At 36.2% G+C, this 22,823-nt stretch overlaps 2 protein-coding genes across 2 annotated transcripts in view; one reads left to right on the forward strand and one right to left on the reverse strand.

The window, feature by feature from the left end:
* The window catches only part of LOC121377851 (myosin-IIIb-like), a 156,986-nt gene that overhangs the window by 88,511 nt on the left and 45,652 nt on the right, over nt 1-22,823 (forward strand). The gene's annotated exons all lie outside the window — the stretch shown is intronic.
* Nucleotides 44-13,262, reverse strand: LOC121376975 (E3 ubiquitin-protein ligase TRIM56-like). The gene is made up of 3 exons (XM_041504789.1): nt 13,117-13,262; nt 1,837-3,343; nt 44-178 (listed from the first exon to the last, which is right to left on the reverse strand). Exons 2-3 carry the CDS (start codon nt 3,251-3,253, stop codon nt 102-104), a joined length of 1,494 nt encoding a protein of 497 aa, XP_041360723.1. The 5' UTR covers nt 3,254-3,343; nt 13,117-13,262; the 3' UTR covers nt 44-101.

A 22,823-nucleotide genomic window follows, 5' to 3' on the forward strand; every position in this document is an offset into this window, starting at 1 on the left:
TGTCAGAATGATCAAATGTTTGACACCCAGTAATCAAGGATCAACTGAACAGTGCTCTCTCGTGGAGTCGATAGACAAAATAACTATCAACAAATATTAAATTACTTACAACATATTTCTCTGTATGCATGTGCCCGACCATCAACTCCTATAAGTAATTTTCTTACCAGGTCTTCATCTAAAAGAAAAATTAACAAAACAATTTATTAAGAAGTATACATCGTCATCTAACCCATGCTGTGATTCTACACTGGAAAACGAAAATCGTTATCATCATTCTCACCAACATAAATACCGATGTTATCTTTGTTGTAAACATCTATAAATTAAAGATAAAATATATCATATATACTCTTCAAAAAAAGAAACGCAAAAGGGTACAAATGGGTTATAACTCCGATTTTATGTTTCCTACCGATTCATGCTTTGTGAATATAAGGTCATTGCATGTCCCAAACACATTCCCACGGTTACATTCGATAAAACGCAGCTACTGTACAACAAAGTTCCAAAATGTGAATATTCGCAAAAACGCAGCCACGTGCAAACCATGTCACCACTGCACGTGCGTTGTCTGCACGTGCAACATGAACACCGACAGTATAAAAGTGCAGGGTGTTCGCTTGCCTGGCCTCTGTATCTGGCCGACAGTTGACAATCCAGGACATGCCACGTCTCAGTGAACCGCAGAGAAACAATGCCATCGGCCGACTAGACGCAGGCGAATCCAGAACGGCCGTTGCCAGGACATTCCTTGTGTCCCCAAGCACCATCTCCAGACTGTGGGACCGTTACCAGCAACATGGATCAACAGGTGACCTCCCTAGATCCGGTAGACCACGGGTCACTACCCCCGGGCAGGACCGCTACATCCGGGTACGCCACCTTCGGGAACGATTGACTACTGCCACCTCCACAGCCGCAGCAATACCAGGTTTGCGCAGGATATCCGACCAGACCGTACGGAACCGCCTACGTGAGGTAGGAATTCGTGCCAGACGTCCAGTTCGAGGTGTCATCATAACACCACAACACCGTCGACTCCGACTGCAGTGGTGCCAGATTCATCGACAATGGCCTCAACTGCGATGGAGACAGGTGTGGTTCAGTGACGAGTCCCGATTTCTGCTCCGACGTCATGATGGAAGATGTCGCGTGTATAGGCGTCGTGGTGAACGTTATGCGGCAAACTGCGTGCAGGAAGTGGACAGATTCGGCGGGGGTAGTGTCATGGTGTGGGCAGCCATATCACACACTGGCAGAACTGACCTGGTCCACGTGCAGGGCAACCTGAATGCACAGGGCTACATTGACCAGATCCTCCGGCCACACATCGTTCCAGTTATGGCCAACGCCAACGCAGTGTTCCAACATGACAACGCCAGGCCTCACACAGCACGTCTCACAACGGCTTTCCTACAGAACAACAACATTAATGTCCTTCCTTGGCCATCGATATCACCGGATTTGAACCCAATTGAGCATCTAATATCAACATATTTTATTTATTTATTTATGTATTTATTTAGTTATTTTCTTAAACCCAGTGGAGAAACATCGAATGCAAACGAAAGAAATGATACATTCTACATGTATGCAATAATAGCGAATGCTATTTATTTCACCAGGCCCCGTGTTTATAAACCTTAAAATCCAGACTTTAATAAAGTCCAGACTTTAACGTCATCGCAACGCCATTCAAATAGCATTACGTTAAAGTCTGGACTTTATTAAAGTCTAGACTTTAAGTTTTGTAAGCACGAACCCAGATGGTAAATATTTACATACTACTCATTTAATATCCTTATAAATAATAAGTAGGAAAACAATATTCACCATGTTCCTTGATACGGAAATCAAATCTGTCATGAAATATATGGCAGCCATTGATACTGATGGACGTTTTAGTATGGCCCGTGGTATCAGCTTGGCACTCGAGACCACCACCAACAGCAGCAGCAGTCTTCACGCTTCCTTCCATATTCTGATTGATTTCTACAGGAGACGGCAACTCGGTTTTATCGTCACCGTAGCTATTTTTCTTCGGAACGAAAGTGATTGTGATGACACTGGATTCGTGTTCCGTCTTGGCTTTAGAAAATTCAATACACGGTCTGAACTGTGACGTGTCACACAGGACGATTGGTCCTTCAATGTTTTCAGTTGTTTGTTCAAACACGATCTCGGGTTTTTCAATGAGGTTACCAATTTGTTCAAAAATCGTCAGATTCGCGTTAATTGTCTTCATCTCCAGTTCAGGTAGTTCTGGAGTTTTCAACAGATTCTTCGTTTCGTTTTCAAGAACCTGAGCCATTTCAATGAATTCCACTTGTCGAGCAAACTGCAGAGCCTGCTGGCAATGCATAATATGCTCTGACTTGAGACCTTTCGATTGTGTAATCAACTCCATTTGCTCGGTCCTCTGTGATTTTTGTTTGGCTGCCTTAGAGATAACATCTTCGTTTAGCCTTGTTGCAATTTCCTTAACTTTGACAATGATTTTATTACTCGATTCATAAATGTCGCTCAAAAGGTGCTGTTCTGTCGCAGCTAGAGTTTGATTATCTACTGCTAATTTCTCTGAATATGTTCTGAGTTTTTCTTCTGATGTCTGTAAATCTTTCAAACCAGCTCTGATTAATTCTTTTTTCTCATTATAAACATCTTTCAGATTACAAATCTCGTGGTCTCTATGGGAGACAAGAACACAGGTGGGACACACGGCTGTTGCGCAAGCCTTGCAGAAAATCTCCAACTTGGAATTCTCGTGATTTGTACACATCTCTTTCTGTTGGAAATATTCATCTTGAGGCATGCTCCCCAGTTCTGTTATAAGAACTGTTGTGTGTCCCTTTGTAAATTTTCGGTGACAAGCTGTACATCCTTCACACATATACTGGAGACAATCCAAGCAGCGCACTGTTGCTTTGGAATTTGTGGTGCACTCATGACAGCTTATCTCGCCGGATTTATTTTTCAACATAATATATTCAACTAAATTGCTCAGTACCTTGTTTTGTTGAAATGTAGCCTCGATGGAATTGCGAACAGGCCATACCTGTCGACAGTTCGGACAAGTAACACCTTGTTGTGAGTTTTCCCAGAGAGAAATGAGACACTGACAACAAAAGGAGTGGTGACACGGGAGAATGCGCGGACATTTTTCTCCATCGTTGAAATATTCCAGGCAAATCTCACAGGTCACGAACTCGTCTCTTATTTCGAGAATTGGGACAAATGAGCTCTCAGCCATTATGGAATGAATCTTTCAACACCCAGCTTCAATTTGTGATTGCAAGTCATCCCAACATTTGTTACATGCTTCCAACTTTTCAGTCAAAACCTAAAATATTAAGAATAAATATTCAACAACTACTGTTTTCATATATTTACATATGAATCAATATTAAAGTTACAGTGTCTGGTTACCATATAATAATAACATGCACAAATATGATATACAAGCTCAAATGCACTTTAAAAAAATTCGTGTGTGTTCGCTATGAACGGAGAACGTCAAAAGTATACGCTCGATTCGTCGCCTGTGCCGCCATTGCTTGGCAAAGCACAAACGACAGCCTGTTGTCAGTTTCAGTTAACACGTGCGTTTGCGGATGTGAAATTGTAGGGTTCGTCGCAAAAAATGAAATGACAAATATTGCGCTGTACGAAGAACGTTCAGTTGAGGATACGGTCTTTCGTTTAAACCGGTTTGATCTTGACAGTGTATTATCGACAATCGTACCTTCATATTTCAGAATTAACATTTTATAAAGTGTTAGTAGAACTTTCAAAGTTTAGTTTGTATAACACATTGATCATGTGTATATTTTTAATAAAATATACGAAAGTAGAAAATGACCGTTTTCACTTTTTAATTTTACGTGTAGTAAAATCGACAAATGCAAATAAATATTATTTCGTTTGGAAAGGGTAAAGTTAGTTTATTTTGTTTAACGACAACAGTGCTAGAGCATATTGGTTTAATAATCATCTGCTATTGGATGTCAAACGTTTTAGTAATTTTGACATATAATCTAAGAGAGGAAATGGGGGGAGGGTATTGGGGGTCGAAACCCTTACCTGCCCGAGATAAAAACAAAAATTGAAATATATTTTCTGGGGGAGCATGGCCCCATATAAACTTCGCTCAACGCAGTCTAGAACACTCAACTCCACTGAAATCCCTGCACGCGCCTTGGAAACCCGCTACATTTAATATATATATATATATATATATATATATATATATATATATATATATATATATATATATATATATATATATATATATTTAGCAAGGGATCATTTATATGTACCATCCCACAGACAGGATATCACATACCATGGCCTTTTATATACCAGTCATGGTGCACTGGGTGGAACAAGCCCGCCGATGGGGATCGATCCTAGACCAATCGCGCAGTTCCTAAAAAACAAACACTTTTTAGGTCTAAGTAATGAATAGAAATAGCATATAGTCTTCATAAATGTTACGTATATCGAACATACCCCTAGGGAGTTACGTAATGATTAATGAACACCCCCACCGACAGAAAACCCCGCTTACTTATGGCGTATGGCAACCGCTGGCCACTGTCAAAATTTCAAGGCAAATCCCCACCGATCACTGGAACGGTATTGTACCATACCTATATGGATATAAATATATGTTGGAGATATGAGACGATCCCTCAATCAAGACAGTTAAATGTGTTCAAAACCACGTGAGAAATTCAGAGCCTGCGCAAATCACGTAAATTCCCAGTTCTACTGGCGTCCCGCTAATTGAAGAAAAACAAGCTGGCCATTTGGGTTTGCAGTTGACCTAGATAATGTAGATAAGCTAGCATTGCGAAACTATAGCGATGTGGTTAACCTTTTATGTACCAAACAGAACTGGATCATCTATTCTAAATGCTTAAATAATAAAAATATTCCAGAGACTGCAGCTTTAAGGACGCAGTAACCACACACACACACGTGTACACGCACACATACGCACACACACACACATACACGCGCGCACACACACGCGCGCGCACACACACGTGCCCAGGAAGTGGACCAATTTCCGGCGTATTGCACACAGTGTGACACACACACACACACACACATGACACACACACACACACACATACACCAGTTTGGGATCGATCCTCGTCGGTGGGCCCATTGGGCTATATCTCGTTCCAACCAGTACACCACGACTGGAATATCAAAGGACATGGTATGTACCATGCATCTTGTTTGTGGGATGGTGCATACAAAATATCCCTTGCTACTAACTGACAGATGTAGCGGGTTTCCTCTCTAATACTATATGTAACCGATGATTAATAAATCAATGCGCTCTAGTGGTGTCGTTAAATAATAAAATTAAAAACTTTCACAACTGCAAAAAAAAGCTCTTTTGGTTTTACGCCAACGTGCTCCGAGACTTTTGTATTTTTCTCTGCAAGGGGCTGAGGAATGTATCATGTCGGAGCTAATATAAATATTATCAGTAAACATAGCGTAAGTGACTTACATGTTTAAAATAAAATATGTAAACACTGAAATTTTTTACTAATAACGATTGTATATAAATATATATATATATATATATATATATATATATATATATATATATATATATATATATATATATATATAAATTCAAATGAAGCTTGTTATCGGTGTGCCACTAGAGTGCTCTATACTGTTAGAGTAGAGCGGTTACACATATAATAATAACTTGGATATATTATACTTTGACTTCCATGGTTTATTTACATACAATACTGCTTCGTACAGTTCGCGATGTTTGTATATATATGGAATTCCCTCAATCGTAGTTCAATTAAAATGTTTTGGATCTTACATTCATTGCTGCTAACGAAGTGTTAAAAATTAAACTGGCACGAAATAATAATAAACTAAGAACAATAACAACATTTTGATCAGAAGTTAGTAATAGTTTTGAAAATTATTTATAACAACGTTTAAATATAATGGAAGGCACGGAATTAATATACTAAGGAAAACACCACACACGACGCCAAGTGGGAGCATATTGGACGAGTTCTCGGAATTTTGTCATCGTGGTAAATCCTGGTTGCCCATGACAACGTATAGCTATCGTCCGATTTATCACAGAAATTAACCAATGACAAAAAGGTTTATTTATTAGACAGTTGTATTATAATCCATATTAGTTGATCACGTTTTTTTGTTTTACGACAAACAACTGACTATTGAATAGTAGAGTGGTCACGCGGACATGCAAATGTCGTTTGTTCACGCTGCGAAGCGATCAATCGAACAAAACTGGTTGAAATTATGTTCGGTTCTAAAAATTGACATTAAAAACAAAAACAAACTCGTCATCTACCATGTTTTTGTAACTTTGTGGTAATGTTTCAAGATTCTAGATACTTTGGGAAATGTTATTTTTTCCAAAGATTTGTTAATGGAACACTGGAAATAATTAACATTTGGTATTTACTATTTTGCTTTTTAAATAATGTATCGAACTTATGTATTTTGTGTCACGACACTGATAATTTATTTCTCGGGAATTCCCGTAAAGTTATCGTCCACGGAAAGTCCCGAAGTATACCGGTGCCATACAAAACGTACCGGTACGTTCCACGACAAAAAAAAAACCCCGGTATATCGGTATACCGGTAATACCGCACACCAATACAAAATAGTGGTTGATTCCACGAATCTCTATCTAGTGCCTCGTCTACAGGAGGACAGCCAAAACTGAGTCAAATCTAGTACAAGACAGAGGTCAATGGAATAAATACACCTGTGATGACATATACTCATGAATCACTGTCAAAACAATGATGATATCAGGTGTTCGCCGACATTATTCCTGCCATCACAGCTGCCAGGCCCGTCAAGAGTGTTATAAACGAGATACCTGCTAAACGAGATGCCTACTCAACGAGATGCCTGCTCAACGAGACACCGTACGGTAGTCGTAAGTTCCCCTTTAATGATTAAAATATTATTTACGAAGAAGTTCGAATTAGTTAAATAATGAATTGGTTACCGACATCTATGATGTATTCAATGGTATCGGACATCCATGAAGTAACTTTGTCAGTTTATTTGCTAAGTGATAATTGCCGAATGCATAAGACATGAGAGTTATCTCCTGTATTTTCATGTAAAGGTCGTATGGCCTAGAATGTTTTTCATCGAATTGATAATTGATAAATTAATGCGTTGCTGGGGGCGAGACGTGACCAGTTGATAAATTAATACGTTGCTGGGGGCGAGACGTAAGCAATTGATAAATTAATACGTTGCTGGGGGCGAGACGTAAACCAGCTGGAAAGCGCTCGCTGGTGCGCAGTTGGCCTAGGATCGACCCCCGTCGGTGGACCCATTGGGATATTTGTCGTTCTGGCCAATGCACCACAACTGGTATGCCAAAGGCCGTGATATGTGTTATCTTGTTTGTGGGATGGTGTATACAAAATATCCTTGCTACTAATGGAAAAATATAGCGGGTTTCCGCTCTAAGAATATATGTAAAAATTACCATATGTTTGACATCCAATAAATCAGTGTGTTCTAGTGGTGTTGTTAAACAAAACAAACTTTGATACGTTGCTCAGCTAAGCGTATAACTCACTCATTCGGAATACAGAAATGTTCTACACATATCAACGCTAAACTATTAATAATAAAATAAATATATAATAATAATAATAATAATAATAGTAGTAGTAGTAGTAGTAGTAGTAGTAGTAGTAGTAGTAGTAGTAGTAGTAGTAGTAGTAGTAGTAGCAGTAGTAGTAGTAGTAGTAGTAGTAGTAGTAGTAGTAGTAGTAGTACTAGTAGTAGCAGTAGTAGTAGTAGTCGTACAATTATAAAACGCTCTAAAAATTCTACTAACATCAAACATCTGCGCCATGAAGTACACACATTTAGAAAACACCGACTAGCTAAAACTACAAAAAAGGTTTCTTGTGTTTAGCAACACTACTAGAGCACATTAATGATTTAATCATCAACAATTGAATCTGAAACATTTGATAATTCTGTCACGTATTCATCAAAGAAAACCAGATACATGTTTCGTAATGCAGCAAAGGATTTTTATATGCACGTTGCCACAGACAGGGAAGCACATACCACTGCCTTTCACACGTTGTGGTGCACTAGTTGGAACGAGAGAACACCCAATCGTTTGAATGGATCCACCGAGGTGGTTCGATCCTGCGACGCAAGCACCTCATTGCGAGTACTTAAACGACTGAGCTAAATCCATCCCCCAAACAACAACAAACAAACAAACAAAACCCAGCATTGGTAGACATAACAACACCAAGCATTGGTAGACATAACAAAACCCAGCATTGGTAGACATAACAAAACCCAGCATTGGTACACATAACAAAACCCAGCATAGGTACATATAACAAAACCCAGCATAGGTACACATAACAAAACCCAGCATTGGTACACCAGCATTGGTACACATAACAAAATCACGCCAGTAAATAACACAATTATATATCTGCATACAGTAAATCACCACACCAGTAAATAACAAAATTATATATCTGCATACAGTAAATCACCACACCAGTAAATAACAAAATTATATATCTACATATAGTAAATCACCACACCAGTAAATAACACAATTATGTATCTGCATACAGTAAATCACCACACCAGTAAATAACACAATTATATATCTATATATAGTAAATCACCACACCAGTAAATAACACAATTATATATCTGCATACAGTAAATCACCACACCAGTAAATAACACAATTATATATCTACATACAGTAAATCACCACACCAGTAAATAATAAAATTATATATCTACATATAGTAAATCACCACACCAGTAAATAACACAATTATATATCTACATACAGTAAATCACCACACCAGTAAATAACACAATTATATATCTATATATAGTAAATCACCACAGCAGTAAATAACAAAATTATATATCTGCATACAGTAAATCACCACACCAGTAACATCACGCCCCCTCCCCGCCCTCTCGAATGTAATCAACTTTATTATATAACATTTAGTGAAATATCTTAAACTATCAGTGAAATAGAAGTGTTATCAGTCACTCGGTGACAGTAACACATTTTAGAGTGAAAATTTCATTATTTCACTCTAAAATGTGTTATCGTCACTGTAGAGAGTGTTATTTTCACTGTAAGAAAGCCGGAACTATTTTGCTGCTGGCATTTTAAAAATAAAGGTAAATTGTCTAAAGTTATATAATAAATAGAAAATTTCATGTTTGTTTGTTGTTGTTTTTTGTCAAATAAGATTTATTTTTCATCTCGTGTAGTTTGCAATCATATCACACTCGTCGAGCAAGCGTGGGATATGATTACGAGTTTCACTCGATGAGATATATATCATATTTGACAACAAAACATGAAATATCCTCTATGCAGAACAGCCGTCAATTATTTTTCAAACTATATTCTTCGTATCCTTAGGCCATTCGACAAAATGTTCCATATTTGGCTTCCCAACTACTTTACCTATCCTCATACCTTTTGTCTGTTCTTGGAAATAGATCATATATGGCTTATCAGTAATAGATATAAAGCATGTTTCTGAAATGACATATCTGCAGTTGTATAGGCCACCTAGTAATACATGGTCTGTCTTTATATAAATAAATATAGTAATTTCTATACTTTTAGTGTAAACGTGTTACCTTTTGTTTATCCTTCAAAATAATGTTAATGCACTTTTATTTGTCACAGTACACATTAATACTTACACGAATAACGTATCTGTTTTAATAGTAGCCGAACACGCCACTAGATGAATATGACAGACATTGTTGCCGATTACTAGACTTGTAATCTGCTTGGAGATCAGCATGTCTAATATCCACGCTAACGATAGATACTGTCTGTATCACAGTGATAATATTACAACGCAGCGTATGTTATCTGTAGTCCACAGTGTGTCACCTGACGCTATTGAGAACATTACAACGCAGCGTATGTTATCTGTAGTTCACTGTGCGTCACCTGACGCTATTGAAAACACTGACCCAGACAGCAAACCTCACCTGCATTTCATTTCAACTTATTTTCGTGCTAATAGCCAATTAAGGTTCAAGCACGCTCTCCTGGGCACACACCTCAGCTATATGGGTTAGTTGTTAGTTGGTTAGTGGTTAGTGAGAGAGAAGAGGGTGTAGTGGCCTTGCACTTAGCCATTGAACCCTTAAGAACTCGCCCTGGGTTGGAGCCGGTAACGGGCTGCGAACCCTGTACCTACCAGCCTGTAGTCCGATGGCTTAACCACAGCACCACCGAGGCCGGTACTCACCTGCCGCAACGTGACTATCTTCAATCTAGGTTGCATTGTACCAAAGAAGAGTAAAGCTTGTTTTATTTAACGACGCCACTTGAGCACATTGATTTTTTTATCTTATCATTGGCTATTGGACGTCAAACATATGGTCATTCTGACAGGTTTTTTTTTAGAGGAAACCCGCTGTCGCCACATAGGCTACTTTTTTACGATAGGCAGCAAGGGATCCTTTATTTGCACTTCCCACAGGCAGGATAGCACAAACCATGGCCTCTGTTGAATCAGTTATGGATAACTGGTCGGTGCAAGTGGTTCACACCTACCCATTGACCCTTGCGGAGCACTCACTCAGGGTTTGGAGTCAGTATCTGGATTAAAAACTCCATGCCTCGACTGGAATCCGAACCCAGTACCTACCAGTCTGAAGACCGGTGTCTTAACCACTGCGCCACCGAGGCCGGTTTACCAAAGAAGAGAGTTCCGTGTCAAAGTTCGAGGTGTACCGTTAACTATTTACGAAGTAAAAACAGCTGTAGTTGTGGTTCGTAGTATTATGTAATATGTGACATTGATTGTGCAAATACTATTATCCATTGCCAATAAACAAATACATTGTTAATTGTTATACAGTTGTTATGCAGTATACACCAGGGGTTGAAACTAATGCAGGGTACCCCCAAAATTGGAACTGCAAATTTCAGCAAAAATGACGGTTGCTAATAAAAACATTAATTCAACCTCTTAAATAGTAGACTAAATGTGAGGTGCCACACTTTTTATTGGTGTACTGACTGGATGTGTTCATACATTTAACGCTTCTTAAATCAGTTTTATGAGTAAACGTTATCATTATCGGCAATAGGAATTGACTTGGTTGATTAGAACCTCTACGACAGGGGGGCGTACATAGCCTAGCGGTTGTATTGAACCAAATCAATTCCTGGAACAGATAATGCTAACATTTTGTAATACAATTAATTAAAGTAGCGTGCTAATGCTGTAACAAGGAGGTGGGACGTAGCCCAGTGGTAAAATGCTCGCTCGATACGCGGTCGGTCTAGGATCGATCCCCGTCGGTGGGCCCATTGGGCTATTTCTCGCTCCAGCCAGTGCATCACGACTGGTACATCAAAGACCGTAAATAAAATGTGTTGAGTGAGTCGTTAAATAAAACATATCTTTCTAATGCTGTAACATTTTTGTCTGAATTAAGAACAGACAAACATATGTAAACACACGTTTGTATTACTGCAACACTGAAATTAGGCAGGGTAGTAATACTTTGATGTATATCTATTTTAACATGTGCCTGACACAGTACTTTGCATACTATCAAACATTCAGATACATGTAGTGTAAATCAGATATAATATCTGAGAGGTTTCCAATAACGAAATATGGAAATTACTTTTTATACGCGATAAATATTCCTTAGATATCAACGACAGATGACGGTTAAGGCCTTCACTGCACCCCCACACTGTATATACATCGTTATTACAGGCCTGTGTTACACTATCACTTTGAAATAAACCAAATACAACGACAGAGGCCGGTTAAGGCCTTCACTGCACCTCCACACTGTATATACATCGTTATTACAGGCCTGTGTTACACTATCACTTTGAAATAAACCAAATACAACGACAGATGACGGTTAAGGCCTTCACTGCACCCCCACACTGTATATACATCGTCATTGCAGGCCTGTGTTACACTATCACTTTGAAATAAACCAAATACAACGACAGAGGCCGGTTAAGGCCTTCACTGCACCCCCACACTGTATATACATCGTCATTACAGGCCTGTGTTACACTATCACTTTGAAATAAACCAAATACAACGACAGACGCCGGTTAAGGCCTTCACTGCACCCCCACACTGTATATACATCGTTATTACAGGTCTGTGTTACACTATCGCATTGAAATAAACCAAATACAACGACAGACGCCGGTTAAGGCCTTCACTGCACCCCCACACTGTATATACATCGTTATTACAGGTCTGTGTTACACTATCGCATTGAAATAAACCAAATACAACGACAGACGCCGGTTAAGGCCTTCACTGCACCCCCACACTGTATATACATCGTTATTACAGGCATGTGTTACACTATCGCTTTGAAATAAACCAAATACAACGACAGAGGCCGGTTAAGGCCTTCACTGCACACCCACACTGTATATACATCGTTATTACAGACCTGTGTTACACTATCGCATTGAAATAAACCAAATACAACGACAGAGGCCGGTTAAGGCCTTCACTGCACCCCCACACTGTATATACATCGTTATTACAGGCCTGTGTTACACTATCACTTTGAAATAAACCAAATACAACGACAGAGGCCGGTTAAGGCCTTCACTGCACCCCCACACTGTATATACATCGTTATTACAGGCCTGTGTTACACTATCCCATTGAAATAAACCAAATACAACGACAGAGGCCGGTTAAGGCCTTCACTGCACCCCCACACTGTATATACATCGTTATTACAGGCCTGTGTTACACTATCACTTTGAAATAAACCAAATACAACGACAGACGCCGGTTAAGGCCTTCACTGCACCCCCACACTGTATATACATCGTTATTACAGGTCTGTGTTACACTATCGCATTGAAATAAACCAAATACAACGACAGACGCCGGTTAAGGCCTTCACTGCACCCCCACACTGTATATACATCGTTATTACAGGCCTGTGTTACACTATCGCATTGAAATAAACCAAAAAGAAATAAACAATAGAAATGGTTTAGAAACAAGTTACCTTATTTCCAGTGGTCCGTTCATGGCGAGTGATGTAAGTCAACGTCACACCTGTACAATAACCACCATACCACACGTCTTCGTGGTTAAAACTTCCATACAACAAATAAAAACAGTCTGTCACGTTTACCCTCTGCTAAAGTAGTAGTAGTCCTTTCTGTTTCTCTCTATTCTCCAAAATACTCTTTATTCTGCTTATAACGCCCTTCGTCTGTTCTTGGAAATATTCCGTATATGGACAATCATACCACTGTTTGACTACTTTATTAATATCACTCCGCCTAAGCCAGTAAGTCTACTTTGTAAAACATAGTTTATTCTGATTGCACTATCCCCTATACTGACCCAGATACACACACACACACAAGTCAACCTAATCTGTATATATGTGGGGCATTCGAGCTACCTGACCCGACGTGGCTACGCAACAGCCTGTCAAATATGTCCGTGTACTTTTACCGAAAGTAGATCGTTATATGTTATTGACTTGTTTACTGCTGGTCGATATACCGTTAGAAAGCACCGCAAGTTAAAGTTACAGTCTCTGGTTACCATATTATAACATCATGTACAAATATGAAATACAAGCTGAAAAAACCCCTCTGTCTATTCGATATCAACGGAGATCGTCAAAAGTATCCGCTCAATTTGTCACCATTGCTCGGCAAAGCACAAACGACAGGCTGGGCACCGACCTCGGTGGCGCATTGGTTAAGCCATCGGACTGCAGGCTGGTAGGTACAGTGTTCGCAGCTCTGTACGAGCTCCAACCCAGAGCGAGTTCTTAAGGGCCCAATGGGTAGGTGTAAGGCCACTACACCCTCTTCTCTTTCACTAACCATTAACCAACTAATAACTAACCCACTATTCTGGACAGACAGCCCAGATAGCTGAGGTATGTGTCCAGGGCAGCGTGCTTGAACCGTAATTGGATATAAGCACGGAAATAAGTTGAAATGAAAACAGCCTGGGCTGCATTCAGCCAGATCGAGCAGAAAAACGTCTGCCAGACTGATGTATGCGCTTCAAGTTAATATAAACCAAATGGCCACGTCGGCAATCAGATAGTTCGCGAACGTTAGCGAAACGTTTGCTGGCTGAACTTCGGGATGTTGTCAGTTTAAGTAAACATGTGCGTTTGCGGATTTGAAATTGTAGAGGTCGTCTCAAAAAATAGAATGAAAAATCTTGCGCTGTACGAAGAACGTTCGGTTGAGGATAGGGTACAAGGGTGTTTCGTTAAAACCGGTTTGATCTTGTCGACGTATTATCGACAATCGTACCTTCCTATTTCATAATTAATATTGTATGAAGTGTTAGTAGAACTTTCAAAGTTTCGTTTGTATAAAATATTGATCATGTATATATTTTAAAATGAAATATACCAAAGTAGACATCGGACGTTTTCACTTCTTAATTCTACGAGTGTTACAATCAACAAATTCAAATACAATATTCTTTCGAATGGAAAGTGGGGAGAGTTAGTTTGTTTTCTTTAACAACATCAATGTTAGAGCTTATTGATTTTTTTAATGACCGGCCATTGGATGTCAAACATTTGGTAATTTCGACATATACTTTTAGAGAGGAAACGGGCGCATGTGTAGGGGAAGGTATTGGGGTTCGAAAGCATGACCTCATATGAACTTCGCTCAAAGCAGTTAATTACCCCCAACTCCGCTTAAATCCCTGCACACGCGCCTTGGAAACCAGCTACATTTATTTAATTTTTTTTAAATTTATTTTAGTAAGGGATCATTTATATGCACAATCCTACAGGCAGGATATCACATACCATGACCTTTTATATACAAGTTATGGCGCTCTAGCTGGTACGAGCCCGCCGATGGGGATCGATCCTAGACCGACCGCGCATTTAAAAAAAAAAAAATGTCAGAAAGTCCCCATGAGACATATTATCCTTCATTGTCTAAAATAAATTGTTAGCTATCGAAGTCTTTAGTTTTAAAAATCTTTGTCCCCAGATTCCTTGTCATCTACGTCACGACTATTTCGAAGTGCTACAAAAACAGAATTTAAATAAAACTACTATTTCCATGTGGTATTGCAAGTTTGCGATCTTGTCATGTCTTAATATTCACGACAGCCATGTTGTTTTTGTTAAAATGATAGTCGACATTGTTAATTTTTGGACACAATACTGTTGTGTATATTTTTTACATGTCATCTACAAACGGCATACTTCTCATGGACCAGAAGTCAGACACACAAAATTGTGTGATATCTTTCTATAAACGAGTGTAATTGATGGATCAGAAACAACATAACTCGGCCACTCTCTTCGTGTGAACTAATTTGCTTATTAGTAGTAGGGACAGCACTTGCTTGGGCCGACACTAGGGGCCTACTACTCTTACTAATTAGGCCTAATAGTTGTGTCATCTACGTAACGGTCATCAACGTCACTTTTGTATCGTGACGGAGATGACACTGACATCCAATAGCTGAACATTAATAAATCAATATGCTCTAATGGTGTCGAACTTTAACTTCTTGAGTGTGTCATACAGGGGCGTAGCGTGATCTGGACCTGGGGGGGGGGGGGGGGGGGTCGAATATGAACCAAGTGGACCCTTTTCCTATTTTGTTTTTACATCACCAGAAACTCGATATGTATAAACCTCTATGTTTTAGTTCTGAAAGTGGACCATTTGCTTCAGCGGGGGTGGGGGGTGGGGGTGGGGGGGGGGGGCTTTGGGGGTGGGGGGGGGGTTGGGGTTCGTCCGAACACTCGAACACCCCAGCCTACGCCCCCGTCATAGATGACACTATTAGTGTTCGTCATATAACAAAGATACATGTATATATAGGCCCTGATATTAAACTGGAAGTAGGTAAGCACCTGAAACACCCTCTCGAGGACACCCCTCCCCCCATCTTCATAAATCAAGGCTAATATTCGTTCCTCGTATTCAGCCTTGATACATGTAGTCAATAGTACTGATATCCACTACTAGCGCCCTCTATTGGAAGAAAATTTGTAACACCGATTATGTCCCTTACACGATGACATCGCTGACCAATCACAGCATCGGTAACATGTGACAATCTTAAAAGCAATATAAGTGTTCGCCCGCCAACATGGAGTTTACATAACAAGGGAATCTATAAGGAGCGTTGCGATTCGTTGCAATCAGATCTCAACGCATCCAATGAAATTTAAGCATTTTGTGGCACGATTTCTTGACGACATGTATCAAGGCTGAATACGATGAACGAATATTAGCCTTGATTTATGAAGATGCCCCCCCCCCCCCCCCCCCCAATAACCCAGCATTTCCCTCCAAAACGCAGCCCACTACCCATACATCAAACATAATTCAGTCCAACACGCCTGCTATTAATTTTGAACAGATTAATTAGAAAATCTTTACAATAATTTATCAATATTCCCCAAACATATATATACACATAAACGCACACACATACACGCACACACATACATACACACACATACACGCATACACACACACATGCACACACACACACACACACACACACACACACACACACACACAATCATCTTGTCCGAAGAAAGAAAAAACAAAAACAAAAAAAACCCACCTCTTCCCCGTTCCGCCCACTCTGGCAAAATGTGTCACAACGAATAAAAGTGTTCGTCCCTTGTAGTGATGACGTAATTTTACGACTACATATGACGTACACACACGACCATTTCTAGCGAGTCCGCTATGTTGAACAATGCAAGTGAGTAATTTTATTTTCAGTTTATCGCAAACCAGAACAAGAGCAAAATGAAAATCATGCTTCTCTTTAATATATACACTTTTCTATTATGCTACTTGAACGTTGTACCGAATACCTACGTCAAACAGTTCAGTATAATCAGGGGAAGGTGCTGATTACTGATCACAGTAGTTGAGTGACTCTGAGTGACGTCATTATGGGTACCGTAGACTGACGTGAAGTTGGCCAATTTTAATCATTACAACTTGTGATCTCTGTATTGTAATTAAAAGAACCTTTTCCAAATAGTATAATATTTAGCACTAAAGACTGAACCACGATAATGTATTCTCGTATCTTTAATAACCGATAGATTTTAGATTTTAACCACATTTCAGACCTTGCCTTTTAACGTGAGCGGGTGCGATCACGCTGTTACAGCTCACGTAATTTCAATCTGGCGAGTGTGAAAAATAACGCACGTTACACTTAACAAACAGCGCACGTAAGATAATTTTCTATACTGATTGCCACTAGTTACCTTATGTAGCTGATAGAAAGCTCCGTTTAATAATAGCAGAAAAAAATGCCAAGAGAACGGTAGCGTCCATGTAAGATTTTACTATATGACTGGTACTTACCTTTGCTATACAAATCGGAAAACACAGGTTTAATAGACATTTTCGAAGACGTACCAATCCGATCAAAACTTGTTTGCCACTTTTGTAAGGTAGTAGATCACAACGTCTGATAAGGATAACTCATTTATACTGTTCATATAGTTATAATTAAATTTTCTTTGCGTCTATACACTTTACGGCAATCTGATTGGTCCAGAGGTGCTTATTTTTTTTGTTCATATCTCGATGAACCGAACAAATTTAAGCCACGCCTACTACCCCCCCCCCCCCCCCCCCCCCCGACTCGCACTACTTTTGTGCAACAAGCCGGGTTATTCAGGCAACTATATTTAGATATTTTGAAGAAAACACACGTGAAAGCTACAAAAGCAATTTTAAAAAATGTATACGATAAATTAATGGAAAATGCTATAGCAGAGTAGACATGTAGATCTATACGTATTGATTAAAAACAACAACAACCTCTTCGCTAATCATGACATGAGACTCGGTCGGTGGCCAAAGAAATCATGTAGGAAACTTCACGCCTGTAACTTACTTGTAAACGATGTTCTACAGCTTTTGGCGAAAATTAAACGGTTTAACCGACACCATAAATGGTAGTCACGTTCCCTTCGTTCACTTTCATAAAATATAAACTAAACACGAATAGGACAATTCCTTCCAATATAACTAAATGGTCCGTAAAAAATACACAGCAGCTAGAGGAAATGGCGTCGCTTATCAACATTACGTCATTTACCAAATGACATCATTTACAAAAAAATCTCCTGATTCAAATAATAGTGAATGAACGTTTGCATTCTTACGAGATAAAAGTATCAATGAAGTTTACACAAACAATACTACAGGCGTATTTAAAGCTAGACAAAATAAATTCAGTTATGTATTGTTAAAGTATGCATATAAATTTAATTATAAGATTAGACCGCAATTATTTTTTGGTTCATGCAAGTATGAACCGAAAAAAACGATGTGCACACTTTTGTATGACCCTCTACGCGGGATCATACAGTGTGCACAGCGTTTTTTCGGTTCATACTTGCATGAACCAAAAAATAATTGCGGTCAGTTCTTAAATGGCAAAAAGAGAAAAGGGATTGAATTAAAAACTAGTGGCTTCTCTAGCTACACAAATGAACTCGTTACGGATATCAGTGAAGTCGGTAAAATTATCTCAATTAGTCCATAACTGTTAGCCTACAAAGCTTACGTAAGGACCCGAAAATGGCAATCGTGTAATTTTATACTCTTTTTTTTCTTCTTTTTTTTAAAAAAAGAAATGAAATTTAGACGGAATAATAAAAAGAAGGAAAAAAAATGATAATAGGTATGTAGGAATAAGCCTCTATTATTTTTCTTTTTTATCTTTTAAAAAAATCTAATAAACCTTCATTTAAATATTTGTATTTCAGCCAGAGGTTAATGAATGTGCATATGCTATTTATAGATGTACACACTACAGTAACAGTAAGCAATGATCATTGCCGACTATATAATTTTTGTTTCGTTTGTAAGAAAGTCACAGTCCATGTGACTGGAACATGATTTGATGCGCTGTACTCTGGCATATTGACCAATCAGAGCTATCGAGATCAGATTGTTTTACTCTTGGAATTCTGCACGCACACGCTAGTCTACTTGACAACTTATTACGCATTGATGATGGTGTCTAAAATTATAGGGTTTTCTATTATCTTTATTAGGCATCCCACGTTTGGAATAAAATCCTTTGTAATGACAGATTTTTTCAGAGTTTATATATTTTTTTTATCAACAACATTGACGTAACGCTGTCAGAGCCGTTCGTAACTTGTAGCGGTAGGTCAAATGACGTGTTACAAAATGTTGAGCGAGGGAGACTGGTTGCGTAATTGTTGAATTAAAAATGCCCCAACCAACACTATCAATTGAAATAATTGTAGGCCTACGTTTCACGAGTTATTTAAAAAAAAAAAAAAAAAAAAAATGTTTTAATAATATGAGTCGGTAGTACACACCTGAGATGCTTCGGTCGGAACCAGTGGGTTTTTTCCCATCCCAAGTATCCTAATCATATTCGTTGTACATGATCTGGTACTTTACATTTGTAAATAAATAACTTTGAAAACTAATAAAATCTGATACAAACATTTACATCTGTTATTGTTTTATTATTTTCAATTATATATCTTGATTTTAGAACATATTTGAAATGTTTGATATAAATTGGTGATGTATCTGGTACTTTACATTTGTAAATAAATAACTTTGAAAACTAATAAAATCTGATACAAACATTTACATCTGTTATTGTTTTATACCGTTACTATGATGGGTGGTTGGTTCAATTATATATCTTGATTTTAGAACATATTTGAAATGTTTGATATAAATTGGTGATGTATCTGGTACTTTACATTTGTAAATAAATAACTTTGAAAACTAATAAAATCTGATACAAACATTTACACCTGTTATTGTTTTATTATTTTCAATTATATATCTTGATTTTAGAACATATTTGAAATGTTTGATATAAATTGGTGATGTATCTGGTACTTTACATTTGTAAATAAATAACTTTGAAAACTAATAAAATCTGATACAAACATTTACATCTGTTATTGTTTTATTATTTTCAATTATATATCTTGATTTTAGAACATATTTGAAATGTTTGATATAAATTGGTGATGTATCTGGTACTTTACATTTGTAAATAAATAACTTTGAAAACTAATAAAATCTGATACAAACATTTACATCTGTTATTGTTTTATATTACTTTGAAAACTTAAAATCTGATACAAACATTTAACTGTTATTGTTTTATTTCAATTATATATCTTGATTTTAGAACATATTTGAAATGTTTGATATAAATTGGTGATGTATCTGGTACTTTACATTTGTAAATAAATAACTTTGAAAACTAATAAAATCTGATACAAACATTTACATCTGTTATTGTTTTATTATTTTCAATTATATATCTTGATTTTAGAACATATTTGAAATGTTTGATATAAATTGGTGATGTATCTGGTACTTTACATTTGTAAATAAATAACTTTGAAAACTAATAAAATCTGATACAAACATTTACATCTGTTATTGTTTTATTATTTTCAATTATATATCTTGATTTTAGAACATATTTGAAATGTTTGATATAAATTGGTGATGTATCTGGTACTTTACATTTGTAAATAAATAACTTTGAAAACTAATAAAATCTGATACAAACATTTACATCTGTTATTGTTTTATTATTTTCAATTATATATCTTGATTTTAGAACATATTTGAAATGTTTGATATAAATTGGTGATGTATCTGGTACTTTACATTTGTAAATAAATAACTTTGAAAACTAATAAAATCTGATACAAACATTTACATCTGTTATTGTTTTATTATTTTCAATTATATATCTTGATTTTAGAACATATTTGAAATGTTTGATATAAATTGGTGATGTATCTGGTACTTTACATTTGTAAATAAATAACTTTGAAAACTAATAAAATCTGATACAAACATTTACATCTGTTATTGTTTTATTATTTTCAATTATATATCTTGATTTTAGAACATATTTGAAATGTTTGATATAAATTGGTGATGTATCTGGTACTTTACATTTGTAAATAAATAACTTTGAAAACTAATAAAATCTGATACAAACATTTACATCTGTTATTGTTTTATTATTTTCAATTATATATCTTGATTTTAGAACATATTTGAAATGTTTGATATAAATTGGTGATGTATCTGGTACTTTACATTTGTAAATAAATAACTTTGAAAACTAATAAAATCTGATACAAACATTTACATCTGTTATTGTTTTATTATTTTCAATTATATATCTTGATTTTAGAACATATTTGAAATGTTTGATATAAATTGGTGATGTATCTGGTACTTTACATTTGTAAATAAATAACTTTGAAAACTAATAAAATCTGATACAAACATTTACATCTGTTATTGTTTTATTATTTTCAATTATATATCTTGATTTTAGAACATATTTGAAATGTTTGATATAAATTGGTGATGTATCTGGTACTTTACATTTGTAAATAAATAACTTTGAAAACTAATAAAATCTGATACAAACATTTACATCTGTTATTTTTTTTATTATTTTCAATTATATATCTTGATTTTAGAACATATTTGAAATGTTTGATATAAATTGGTGATGTATCTGGTACTTTACATTTGTAAATAAATAACTTTGAAAACTAATAAAATCTGATACAAACATTTACATCTGTTATTGTTTTATTATTTTCAATTATATATCTTGATTTTAGAACATATTTGAAATGTTTGATATAAATTGGTGATGTATCTGGTACTTTACATTTGTAAATAAATAACTTTGAAAACTAATAAAATCTGATACAAACATTTACATCTGTTATTGTTTTATTATTTTCAATTATATATCTTGATTTTAGAACATATTTGAAATGTTTGATATAAATTGGTGATGTATCTGGTACTTTACATTTGTAAATAAATAACTTTGAAAACTAATAAAATCTGATACAAACATTTACATCTGTTATTGTTTTATTATTTTCAATTATATATCTTGATTTTAGAACATATTTGAAATGTTTGATATAAATTGGTGATGTATCTGGTACTTTACATTTGTAAATAAATAACTTTGAAAACTAATAAAATCTGATACAAACATTTACATCTGTTATTGTTTTATTATTTTCAATTATATATCTTGATTTTAGAACATATTTGAAATGTTTGATATAAATTGGTGATGTATCTGGTACTTTACATTTGTAAATAAATAACTTTGAAAACTAATAAAATCTGATACAAACATTTACATCTGTTATTGTTTTATTATTTTCAATTATATATCTTGATTTTAGAACATATTTGAAATGTTTGATATAAATTGGTGATGTATCTGGTACTTTACATTTGTAAATAAATAACTTTGAAAACTAATAAAATCTGATACAAACATTTACATCTGTTATTGTTTTATTATTTTCAATTATATATCTTGATTTTAGAACATATTTGAAATGTTTGATATATGTTTGATATACATGGTGATGTATCTGGTACTTTACATTTGTAAATAAATAACTTTGAAAACTAATAAAATCTGATACAAACATTTACATCTGTTATTGTTTTATTATTTTCAATTATATATCTTGATTTTAGAACATATTTGAAATGTTTGATATAAATTGGTGATGTATCTGGTACTTTACATTTGTAAATAAATAACTTTGAAAACTAATAAAATCTGATACAAACATTTACATCTGTTATTGTTTTATTATTTTCAATTATATATCTTGATTTTAGAACATATTTG

Source organism: Gigantopelta aegis, chromosome 7, assembly GCF_016097555.1.
Source record: "Gigantopelta aegis isolate Gae_Host chromosome 7, Gae_host_genome, whole genome shotgun sequence".
Classification (NCBI taxonomy): Eukaryota; Metazoa; Mollusca; class Gastropoda; order Neomphalida; family Peltospiridae; genus Gigantopelta; species Gigantopelta aegis.

Bases quoted from the DNA above. Each gene is read 5' to 3' on its own strand.
- LOC121376975 (XM_041504789.1), bottom strand. From the start codon at position 3,253: ATGGCTGAGAGCTCATTTGTCCCAATTCTCGAAATAAGAGACGAGTTC. The intron at 179-1,836 runs GTGAATATTGTT...TTTTTCTTTTAG, and splicing joins TTTCCGTATCAAGGAACATG to ATGAAGACCTGGTAAGAAAA.